The 13383-nt window shown below is 34.1% G+C and overlaps 2 protein-coding genes across 2 annotated transcripts in view; one reads left to right on the top strand and one right to left on the bottom strand.

Moving 5' to 3' along the window:
* The window catches only part of Aldh7A1 (aldehyde dehydrogenase 7 family member A1), a 453020-nt gene that overhangs the window by 389065 nt on the left and 50572 nt on the right, over window positions 1–13383 (top strand). The window lies entirely within an intron of this gene.
* LOC150095782 (mediator of RNA polymerase II transcription subunit 13-like) overlaps window positions 1–13383 on the bottom strand; it is a 115469-nt gene that overhangs the window by 91195 nt on the left and 10891 nt on the right. The window contains exon 3 of the mRNA XM_090410097.1: window positions 3054–3301. Coding sequence (XP_090266223.1) covers window positions 3054–3301 — 248 coding nt within the window. The remainder of the gene's footprint in view (window positions 1–3053; window positions 3302–13383) is intronic.

Genomic DNA, 13383 nt, shown 5'->3' on the forward strand with positions numbered 1-13383 from the left:
CCTCTTACAAAGTCTGTTCTGCCATCAAACACACTCCACACATCTAACACATCTAAAAATTCGCATCCATTTCTTCTACACAGCCTGCACATGGAATCATTTGCTATCATTGCCCTCCTTCTTAACTCGGCACTGTCGTATCTGGGTAGCAATCCTACAATTTTTACTCTCTCACATTTTTTTCTTGCTTGTTCCAACAGACCTTTCATATCTTCTCTCATACTATATTTGTTACTACTTAAATTATTAGTTCCTATAAGAACTACCATCTCTTTTACTTTCTTTTCTGTTTTTCAATTACATTTGTCATATCTTTAATTTCACCCCTGGGAAAATAGAAGTAGTGACTCCCTTGGTAAGCACAAATTTTATGATCGAATCACCATACCACATCACCTCTTTTTCTTAGATTTTAATTGATTTACCTTGTTATTATTATTATTACGAACTTCAGTGCTTTCCTGTTCTTGTTCCGATCCTTTTTCTTATCCTGTCTACGTTTAGTTTAAACTTTGAAGCTTTTATTTATCAGCATTTATTTTATTATGAGAAATGGATTAGAAATAAAACTAATCAGACATTATAAATATTAGAGTTCTGTAGAAACTTTGGGGATTGAACATTTTTCCACTTTTTATAATTCTCTGGTGATTTTCTAATAATTTCATTTAATCAGGATATTTCCAATGTTAGTTTATCCTCGAATATATTATCATCCTCGCTGCAGCAACACTTCTGCTCGCGTAAAAAGGTTCTCCTAAGTTGTGCTTTAGACATTTTTAGCACCATTCTTAATAGTGAAAAAAACCTAATAATATTTCTACAATTATGTTATTAAATGCTGTAGTACCCTAAAACAAAAAGAAGCAGAATAATATTCTAAAAATACACCAATATAGCTAACAAAACACTAATATTTTAACAAAAACAACCGATCTTTCAGGAGCATCCTAACAACCTAACCCTATTTGGCCTTGTTGTCAGTAACTGATACCATGGGACAAAGATAGTATTCTCCCGAGTTTGCATAATTTCCAGTTTTGTAGTCCAGCATATAACCTGTCCTAACTGGAACATCCATATAGTGAGCAATGTCTCAGTGCAGTATGGCATGATAACTGTCACCAACTGGTGACAAAACAGTTGCATCTTTAAGTGAGATACCTTCTGCTTCTTTCAAGGAAAACGTTGCCTTGCAACAGCTCAATAAATTCTCCTTCATTCTCATCATGAGTTTTCTCTGCAACCCGATTTGCAATGTTTGAATAATTTAAGTCATTCATAATGATTATTCGTTTAATATCTATCAGGGTAATTTTGTCATCCCCACTGACAACACACTACCATATATTTCATACTATTAGCCTCTACTCCACACAAGATAGCTTTAAATTTATTGCTACACAGAACATTATTACTCTTATTGCTTACATGTGTTTATATCCTGACTGACCTCAAATCATCTGGAAGTTGTACCACCCCCCCTTTCTATCTGTTGTGTCCTCCACCCCTTCAAAACAACTATCTATATAGTTTGCAATCAATTCCGGTTATTTCTGACTCCATGCATCAGATTTCACCAATGCAAACAATCTTAGGTCACAGCATATCCACCAAGGCAATAAACTCAACCCTCTTTGTTCATGGCATTCATGTATAGACATGAATAGCCTCTTGGATCTTTTATATACTGTATACACCCACAGTCTGCATGGTCCAGCTGAGCAACTTTCCTGTTCCTATCCCCACACACTCAATGAGCCTGAACCAAATGTATACAAGGTTCCACTCCCACTAGATTCATAACCATGCTACTTAACATTTATATCATGATATCACTTTTACATACCTAGCTGTACTTACACACATATTCTCACTTTTCCTCTCATGATGTTCTAATTTTCCTGACTCTTTGCATTAGATCTCACCCGAATAAATAATTTCTCCAAGTTCCTGCCTAATCTATTTGATTACAGGTCATCCCTTTTATACCATCAAACCTGCATCTATTTCTTTTATACAGCTTGTGTATCAAATCATTTGCTATCATAACCTTCCTTTTTTTTTAACCTCGGTATTATCCTATCTCAGTCACTCACTATTTTCACTTTTAACTCTTTCTTGCTTTTTCCTTCCACATCCTCTTCTCACACTGCATTTATCACTGCCTTTATTATTTGTTCACACAAGTACTATCATCTCTTTTATCTTTGATTTCTGCTTCTCAATTGCATTCATCACATCTTTTGATCTTGGAAAGCTTGAAGTAGTGACCCAATTGTTAAGTGCAATTTAATGAGCAAATAACTATACCACATTAATTCTTCTTTTTCTTTTTGTACACTCTACTTGACTTACTATTAACTGATTTTACTAACTTCTGTGCTGCCGTCTCATTTTCCTAATCTTTTCTGAGTTTTTCTAAATGTTTATCAAATTTTTCTATTTTCTTCTGGATGGGTTGTTTAATAATTTGTTATAACCTAGATTTTATATGTCAAATTACTTTCTATACTTTCATTGGTATCATCAATATTAATGTTGTAATGTTTTATTCTGTGGTGCAAAGATTCTTATCTCTAGCATTTGCATTAGTTTTTGATTTTGATTCTGCTCTATTCTTCTGATGGGTTTTGTTGCCATTTTTGCACACTACTACATTAACCACGAATCCACAAATATATCAGCAAATACCCCAATAGCAACACTGTATTTTAAATGTGATTTGCAACACTACATCATATTAGTTCAACATTTTTTTATGTAAATTGAAAGTTCTCCACCACAGCTAATGGTTATTTTGTTATTTATTTCTGCATATGCAACAATACTGGTGAATGATATAGCTTCACAAATAAGAACATTTCCTATATTATCATCCAAAGCATCAATCCAGTTAAATCTTTTTTAAGTTTATGTGTCTCCCATCATGAAAGGTTGTAAACCTATAGTACATTAGTACAGTGAGTAGGCTAAGGATTTTTATGTAATTTGAAAGTTTAATTTTTTTAAAAAATATTTAAAAGTTATTTATTTGTGCATGCAATCCATACCTGAACTTGGATAGCATTTTGAATGTGTTCAGGAAGAAATCGAAGCATTTGAGTATAACACCTAAGCAAACCAAGTGTAGCAAGACGATAGAGATCATTGTTATCTGAGCCATAAGTAAATGGTTCTACTAAGTAGATAACCAGTGTCGGGCAGTGCTGCTCATCATCCTGCTCACTTGTATCTTGTGTGGTAGTATTAGAGGATGCAGACCCCATTGTTGTACTCGAAAGTCCTCCTTCTGTAATATCTGTTTATAAGAGGAGAAAATATTCCATCATCAGTAATACAGAAACTAAATAAGTTAAAAATAAGTTATATATTTACATAACTTATTTTGAACAGTTACAACAAGATACAAGTGTTAATAAACATCTTTTTTATAATTTAATTCATTTCGTGCTGTAGTACCATTAAAAATAAGTTATGAATACTGTTCAACAGAACACCTAAACTTGTCTATTATACAGAAATTAAAGTTTGAAATCAAGGTAAGAAAATATAAAAACTATTATTTGAACACATTTAAGATAACTTTTTTTCAATTATACAACCTCAAAAACATCGTTACTTTCAGCTAAGGTATTTTTAGCATGTGGCTTCGATTAAAAAATGAAATGAACAACTTCAAAGTAAAAAAAAAAAAAAACCTTCCTAGATGTTTTAATTACTCAAACCTTGAAAAGGTTTGAGTAATTAAAACATCTAGGAAGAAGTAGTCAAAAGGTGTCACATCGTTAAGAAGTAGTCAAAAGAAGGAAGTAGTAGTCAAAAGGTATCACACCTTATTACTAAAATATTCAGGATTAGAGAAAGATGTTGAAAGTTTTTCCACTTGTTTATACTATAAATTAAAGATGCCAAGAAATTATTTATCCTTTATCCAAGCGTAAGCAAACAAAGCTCGTGCGTGAAAGTGGAAAAACTTTCAACATCTATCTCTAATCCAGAGTATTTTAGTAATAAGGTGTGACACCTTTTGACTACTGGTATATGGAAATATGACTTCTGCATTACTCCAACCTTCGTATCACTTATGGGTCCGGCTCCCACTGATGAGACCTCAATAAAGGTCGAAACTGGTCTGAGTAGTGGCCCTTACCATAATGCACAGCATTATACTTATACATAAGGATATGGGTTTTGTATTATGAGATACTAAGGCAATTGATGTGAAGTCAACAGTTTCCATATACAAGTAGCCCAGTCATGAAATTACTTCACACACAAACTTTGTTTGCAGAAAAAGGATGAAACCAAGAATATAATTTTTTTGGCATCTTTAATTTATAACCGAGTGGAGAAACTTTCAAAATCCAACATATCATAGACAATTATATTCTTGCTTCCTCTACCACCAATGCTCGGAGAATTGCTGAAGAAGTTCCACTTTGTCATTATATTTAAACTGCAAAGGTTCCCAAGTAACACTTGGAAATCTTTGTAACTTGTTACTCGGTAATAAGTAACAAGTTAAAACTGATAACAAACTTGTTACCAAGGACAATAAATTCTCCTTTCTTCAATACAATTAACTAGAAAATATAAGCATAAAAATCCAAGAAGATCCTGACAATTATTATGCAGTTTCAAGAGATTAAAAAGAACACCATCCTTTTGAAGAATATCCAATCAAATATGTTTGACCATTCTGCCTGAATTTGTCAATTAAATATTAACAAGTATTAATAGGGCAAAGTGTGACCACCTTTCTCTCCAACAGGGGTATCGACATACTCTTTCTCCAGGAAACCCATACAGTTTCAGGGGAAGAACTCTAAAGAAAGGGTACAATATCTAGTTTCTGCATCATTGGAGCAACATATCATCAAGCGCATGGAATAGTGACATATATTTGAAATGGCATCAAGCATGTGCACCTATTGATATCAAATAGAGAAAAATATCTAAACATTGTATCCTGCATTAATCCAATCACAAGGAAAGTCTTAGGAAACTTCCCACATAGTCAACACAGACCTGTAATACTGGAGATTGGCATTGCTATTCCTCTGATTAAATTTTCTCACTTCAGATGGAACTTTAAAAAAGCCAATTGGGAAAACTTTATCGACACCTCGATAAATGCATCGTTTATGCCTCCTGCTCACAAAACCTGTGACTGTTTTTCACAGCAGTTATATAAACAGCCAAAAAACACACCCTTGGAGGATAACCAAAAGGATTACAACCCTGAATGAACAGAGTAACTTGCTATACAATGAATTCCCACACACAAAGCTCACTGACATCCCACGGCTGATATCTGGCACAGTCAGATCAATGAATACTTACTAGCTTCCAGCCTTCTGCAGCATTTTACTATCGCATCTAAGATTTGCCATTCTCCTACAAGAACATAAGAAGATCTATAATAATCCTCTTTTCCATGTGCATGAGGACATTCTGAACTTGAGAATCAATCAATCAATAAATAAATCTAGATGGCCACTAGTATGTGAAGCAGGCAGTCTATTTCATGCATATACTGTGATGAAAAGAGTTCCTGAATCTCAACTATATATATTTAATTTGATTGATTTTTTTCAATAATTCATTTACTTGAAATAGTCCTGCTCTGTACATTTGTAAATGGAAACTAAACTCAGTATTAATATTATGCAGGCTCCTCTAGGGATATAAAGAATCAATGGAGGGTGTCTTTGAAGTTGCATAATATATAAATCTTTACCTTTTTTCTTGAAACCTTTATTGCAGATATACTCACAACGTCAACTAGTAATCTATTTTATACATTATGAGAAGAGCCTGGACCTCACATACTTCCTAAATACTCCTTTTATTAAGTTTCCAGGGATGACCCTGACTTCTCTCACATCTACCTACTGCAGGATATATAATCCCACTTATATCTGTACTTTGTCCTTTAGCAACATGTATTTTTCTATCACATTGCCTCTTTTTCGCCTGTCACTAAAAACTTAATATATAATAAATTTTGCTAAAATTATAATGAGGTCATATTCATACAGTATGAATATCGATATCAAAACATTAAAAATCTATTAAAACCCTAAAAGTATATATTTTTTTTGCAAAAAAATTAATAATTCAAGAATGGAGTTCTACAAACTAAACATCTCATCAATTAATAAAACACTTTTATTATAATCTAGGAACACGAGCTTCATGTTAATTTATTGAACTAAGTGGTACATAAACAATAATAACATATAAACACATTTACACAAGAATATTATATTTTAATTTTCAGTCTGAAAATAACAGACTATCTTCAGTGGCTACATAGGAACAGTTTTAGGAACAAGGTGGTATACCAACAATTGATCATTCAAAAGTAGAATGAGCCACGCAATGTTATATTGCAAAGTATTAAAGACATTAATTCACAAATTCATATAATAATCTTAATTTACAAATAATATTAGACTAATGTAGGAATTCATTATCATCAAATTCCTGACATGTACCCTCAAGGGGTGTACAGGATATGATAGTACTACATGAAAAATTTACATCATTACTAACTTCCTATCTACAATTTTCCTCCAAATCAGTCTGTTACTAGTCAAGACTCCAACATTGTCAGATCTCATATTTCTATCGTCTAAGGCATTTTGTACCGTATCAATCCACCTATATCTTGGTTTTACTCTGGATCATTTTCCTGTGAACCTGGCAGAGAACACTTGTTTTGCTAATCTTTCTTCGCCCATTCTGTTTAACTGACCATACCACCTGAGATTAGCTCTGCTAATGCATTCCGGGATGCTGACAATGTCAAGTTCTTTCCTAATATCCTCGTGTTTAATATGATATTGCCATTGATGCCATCTGTTCATGCCTCTAATCTTTCTCAGGATTCTCATATCTGCAGTCTCTAGTCTTTGGTCAAGTGTTTTACTTCTGACCCAGCTCTCAGATCCATAAGTTAAAATTGGTTTGAACACTGTCTTGTATACAGCTAATTTAGTGTTCCAACTAATTTCTCTCTTATTCCATATGAATTTATTCAATTGACTTCCTACCATACCAGCTTTGTTGATTCTGTTGTCTATTTCCATATTTAATTTACCATCTTCAGTACAAATCGTGCCTAAGTAGCTGAAATGTTTTACTTGTTCCACAGGTAAACATTTCAGCTTTTCACAACACAGTTGACATTTTCAACAATTCTACCAATTTTCATTGTCTTTGTCTTTTTAATGCTGACATTCATACCATATCTATTACAACAGTTATTCAATTTAGTCAGGGAATCTTGCAAACTTGTAGCGGATTTATTTAGAAATATAATATCGTCTGCATAAAGCAAAGAACTGACATTAACATCATCAATTTTGATATCATGTTTAATATCACTTTCCATCATAACGTGATCCATATAGATAATGAATAACAGAGGGGATAATGTACATCCTTGTCTCGCACCAGATTTAACATTAAACCATCTTCCTGTACTTCCTTCAATTCTAACTGCTGACTTACAACTCAAATAAAGACTAAGTATTGCTTGATATAATGCCCCATTAACACAATTATAACTGTAGCGTATTGAATAGCTTCTCTCTTGACACCTTGTTATGTGCCTTTTCCTGATCTAAAAAACTTAAATTCAAATCTTTGTTATATTCCCATGCTTTCTCAACTATTTGTCGTAAAGTGAAGACTAAAATACACAAAGATTATTCAAGAAAAAATGAAAGAGTTTGAGAACAGGAACCAAACCTTGGAGATTCAGTAGCAAGCCTTGAAGAAAACCTTGATTGATTCTGGAAGAGAGGCACATGGTGAGGTTGTCTGCAAGGATAGAAAAATGTAGGAATTAAGTCTTAATTATAAATAAAACAAATCTGAAAACAAACCCCAACTCAACATCACCAGAGTTAAAGATCGGTACTATCAACGTAAGAAGCCTGAATGGCAAAGAAATGGAGCTAGCTGAGGAATTAGATAAGTACCAGATCAACATAATAGGGGTGACTGAAACAAAAAAGACCAAAACTGGTGAGATCTTTCAGAGCAATAAATACAAAATGTTATATTCAGGCAATGACAATCAAGGAAAAGAAGGAGTAGCCATAGTATTCAACACAAAATACGAGGCTAATCTTCCTGAATGGCAGGCAGTCTCAAGTAGAGTAATGTGGGCAAATATGAGAATGGGGAACTGGACAATGAGACTTATTTGTGCCTATGGTCCCACAGAAGGTTCTACTAAGGTAGAAGTGGACGAATTTTTTGAGACTTTAGAAAAAGCAACTGACACAATGAAAAAGGAAAAGTTGGTCCTTGTTGGGGATCTAAATAGCAGAGTAGGAAATGATTGTGAGACATACAAAAATATTTTGGGAAAATTTGGAGAAAAGAGCAAAGCTAATAATAATGGCAAATATCTGTTGGATTTCTGCTCAGGACATGGACTAGTTATTACTAACACCATGTTCCAACATAAAAATGTGCACAAATTCACATGGAGAGAAGAGGCTAGGAATAAGAAAAGTCTCATTGACTATGTTATTGTTGATAGATGTTTTCTCCCTGGTGCAGGACACCAGAGTGTACAGAGGATTTGAAATTGGAAGTGATCACTATTTAGTCTTGAGCAGGATAAAATTGAATTTCATATTGAAAAGAATAACATGTAAGAAAGTTTTAAAGCGAATAAAAGTTGAGCAGCTCTCAGATGTGAACTGTAGACTAAAATACAGAAATATTATTGAAAAGAAAATGAAAGAGTTTGAGAACAGGAATCAAACCTTGGAGATTCAGTGGCAAACTCTGAAGAAAACATTGATTGATTCTGCCAGAGAGGCATGTGGTGAGGTTGTGTGCAAGGATAAAAAAATCAGAACTCCCTGGTGGACACAGGAAGTTAAAGAGGCAGTGAAGGAAAAGAAGAAAGCATATCAAAAGTTCCTGGCAAATAAGTCAGCTTTTACTCTTACAGAATACAGAGACAAATGTACGAAAGCTAAACAGTGTGTAAAACTAGCTAAACAAAAGTCATGGGAGGACTTTGGCAAGAATATAGAAAATAAATATCAAGAAGGTGGCAAAATATTCTGGAGGTTGTTGAAGAAGCTTAGGAATGGAGGAAAGAGTGCTGTAAAAGGAATTAGAGATGATAAAGGTGACATGAAAACAGGAGAAAAAGATATCCTTGAAGTATGGAGTAATTACTTTGAAAAACTGCTAAATGAAACAAGCAGTGATGACAGCACAGTGATAAAAAACACGGACCAGGCATGCAGTCAGGAATACATATCCATACTTGAAGTAGAAAAAGCCATCAAAGGCTTGAAATGTGGAAAGGCAGCAGGAGTAGATGATATTCGACCAGAAATGCTGAAGTATGGTGGTATAAGAGTCTTACAGTGGCTGCACTTCATAGTTCAGAAAGCCTGGACAGAGGGATGAATTCCCGATGATTGGAGTAGAGCTCTCATAGTACCCATATATAAAAAGGGAAATAAAACTGAATGTGAGAATTACAGAGGTATTTCCCTGTTGAGTGTTCCTGGCAAGATCTATGCAAGCATACTTGAGAAACGGTTGAGAAGAATTGTGGAAGAAAAGCTTGGTGAAGAACAAGCTGGATTCAGGCCAAATAGAGGCTGTCAGGATCAGATCTTCACTTTACGACAAATAGTCGAGAAAGCATGGAAATATAACAAAGATCTGTATTTAAGTTTTGTCGATTTGGAAAAGGCATATGACAAGGTGCCAAGAGAGAAGCTATTCAATACGCTGCAGTTATATGGTGTCAATGGGGCATTATATCAAGCAATACTTAGTCTTTATTTGAGTTGTAAGTCAGCAGTTAGAATTGAAGGAAGTACAGGAAGATGGTTTAATGTTAAATCTGGTATCAGACAAGGATGTACATTATCCCCTCTGTTATTCATTATCTATATGGATCACATTATGAATGAATGTGGTATTAAACATGATATCAAAATTGGAGATGTTAATGTCAGCTCTTTGCTTTATGCAGATGATGTTATAATTCTAAATAAATCCGCTTCAAGTCTGCAAGATTCTCTGACTAAATTGAATAGCCGTTGTAATAGATATGGTATGAAGGTCAGCAATAAAAAGACAAAGACAATGAAAATAGGCAGAATCATTGAAAATGTCAACTGTGCTGTGAATGGAGAACCTGTGGAACAAGTAAAACATTTCAGCTACTTAGGCACGATTTTTACTGAAGATGGTAAATTAAATATAGAAATAGACAACAGAATCAGCAAAGCTGGTATGGTGGGAAGTCAATTGAATAAATTCATATGGAATAAGAAAGAAATTAGTCGGAACACTAAATTAGCTGTATACAAGACAGTGTTCAAACCAGTTTTAACTTATGGATCTGAGAGCTGGGTCAGAAGTAAAACACTTGACCAAAGACTAGAGACCGCAGATATGAGAGTCCTGAGAAAGATTAGGTGAACAGATGGCATCAATGGCAATATCATATTAAAAATGAGGATACTAGGAAAGAACTTGACATTGTCAGCATCCAGGAATGCGTTAGCAGAGCTAATCTCAGGTGGTATGGTCACTTAAATAGAATGGGAGAGGAAAGATTAGCAAAACAAGTGTTCTCTGCCAGGTTGGCAGGAAAACGACCCAGAGGAAGACCAAGATATAGGTGGATTGACATGGTACAAAGTGCCTTAGACGATAGAAATATAAGATCTGATAATGTTGGAGTCTTGACAAGTAACAGAGCGATTTGGAGTAAAATTGTAGATAGGAAGTTAGGAATGATGTAATTTTTTCATTTAGTACTGTCATATCCTGTACACCCCTTGAGGGTACATGGCAGAATTTGATGATGATGATGATTATAAAAAAAAAAAATTAATGTGTTATCCTGATTAAACTTTCCCAAATTTTTGATAAAGATATACAGTCATTTTGATTAGGGCGTTAAAGTAAGGTCTCAGCACTTTCTTTAAATAGACGTTCAAATTTATAGCGACATCTGTGTAGGAGGCGAGTTTTGGACCAGAGGATGTTTGTGGCTTGTCTCAATTCCGTGCTGAGCTAATCCAGACTTATCGGATTTGTATAGGGACAAAGTTGAGCGTTTATCTTTAGAAAAAGGAAAATAGGTGGATATTTTGTTAATAGATATATAGGTGGCTGTTAAATCATATTTCTTCAGAATTTTTGAAATTGGTTCCGAAATCCCGGAAATATAAGGAATTGGAACTCGACATATTGAATCTTTGCTGTTTTGGATTGGATTGTAAGAATCGAAAAGATGTTGTGTACTCTTTTCTGAGAAGCCATTTAGTTTCATGTGATGTTTGATAGTTGAAAGTTCTTTCTGTAATTCATGAGGAGTTGAACAATTAGTTCTGGCTCATCGGATTAAACATTTTATGATAAGGATGATGGGCAGATTGTTTGAGAATATAATGTCCAGTGAAAGTGGGTTTTCTGTAAACTGTTGTTGTTAGAATACCTGAAGGTGAACGGATGAGGAGGACATCTATAAAGGGTAACTTGTTATCTTTTTCAATCTCCATGGTAAACTTGATACGGTTAAAAAGGAAGGTAAGGAATCTCTGTTATGAGATATAATATAAGGAATCTATATTATATCTCACCCAAAAGGATGGTTGAGGGAATATAGATGAGAACAGGATGTCTTCTAGATGTTTGAAATAAAAGTTGGCTAGAGCAGGTGAAAGTGGACTTCCCATGGCTGTTCCTTCCACTTGGTTGTAGAACTTGTTTTGACACAAGAAATATCCAGAGTGCATCACGAAATCAAATAATTTTATGTCTTGTGGGAAGATGTTAGCAAGTAATTGTAAAGTCTCTTTGAGAGGTACATTAGTATATAGAGATTCTACATCGAAGCTAACCATAAGATCAGTAGGTTGTAATGAGATATTTTTTTAATTTTATTTAGGAAATCAGAAGAATTTTTCAAAAAAGAGCGTGATTTGCCCTATATGTGATTTCAATAATTTCGCTAAATATTTGGCTATGCAATAAGTAGGTGAATCAATAAAGTCCACTATAGGAAGAGGAGGAATATCTGTCTTGTGTATTTTAGGTAGACGATAAAATCTAGGAGGCCTTGTGAAATGAGTTTTTTGCCTTTCAATCGTGTCTGCATCTAAACTTATCACCTCATCTAGAAGGTTGTTTAATTTCTTCAGTTGGTGGTATGTTGAGCGATCTCGAAGTAAAAGAGAAATTTTACTTCTATAGTTTGAAGAATCCATAATTACTGTTGCTTTCCCTTTGTTGTCTATTTCCATATTTAATTTGCCATCTTCAGTACAAATCGTGCCTAAGTAGCTGAAATGTAGCTGCTTTAGTGATAACAAGGTGACTGTTGCTTCTTAAGGAATGTAGAGCTTTCTTTTCAGAAGGAGATATGTTGGAAGGAGGAAGCTTGGCTTTAAGTAGCGTAGAAGCAACTTCTAGGTGGAGAGAATTAGCCTTTTCACTGGAAAGATGACTAAAGTTCCGTTTGATGTTAACCAGAAAATCTACATATGGAATCTTTTTAGGGACTATAGTGAAATCATGTCCTTTTGAGAGGATGAGTGTTTCATTAATAGTTAAAGGGCGACCAAAGACGTTGACGATCCAATTATCTGGAACTTGGAAAGGCTTGATTTGTATAAAAACAAGAACATCATATTTGCACTTTAGATGTTGATTCAGTGTTTTATACGAACATTGTATAGAGCGTTTAGCCACATTAAGAACTATGTCAGAAAGATGTGGGTCTAAGTCTGTGGAGATAAAGGTATACGGAGAGAAGAAACTTGACGAATGTTAATAGCAAGATCATGTTTAGCTGCTCTGAGTTGGTTACGGATTAAAGCTAAACTGGTGTTCCCGTAAATATTATGAGCTCCAGGAGATTTGATGGTTTCTTTAATCTTAGCGAAATTAGGAATAATCTTGTTGTCATGGCATTTTTAAGAAAGACGATCCTTGCTCGCATCTTACCTTGTATTACCGATAGTTTACCTAATTTACCGTTTTTTTGGTAAAGTTTTCCCCGTGAAGGAATAGAATTTGATTCTTTAGAGACACTTGTGACATTAAGATTATAACATATAAACACGTTTACACAAGAATATTATATTTTAATTTGCAAAATATTTCAGTTGGAAAATAACAGATTATCTTCAGTGGCTACATAGGAACAGTTTTTAACAAGGTGGAATACCAACAATTGATCATTCAAAAGTAGAATGAGCCGCGTGATGTTATATCGCTAAGTATTAAAGAGAGGAAAACATAAATTAAGATTATTATATAATTTGTGAATTAATATCTTTAATTGAATCATTACTCTGATAAAAATGTTTT

Source organism: Typopeltis vanoorti, chromosome 20 (genome assembly GCF_054136105.1).
Source record: "Typopeltis vanoorti isolate ZY-2024b chromosome 20, IOZ_Tvanoo_1.0, whole genome shotgun sequence".
Classification (NCBI taxonomy): domain Eukaryota; kingdom Metazoa; phylum Arthropoda; class Arachnida; order Uropygi; family Thelyphonidae; genus Typopeltis; species Typopeltis vanoorti.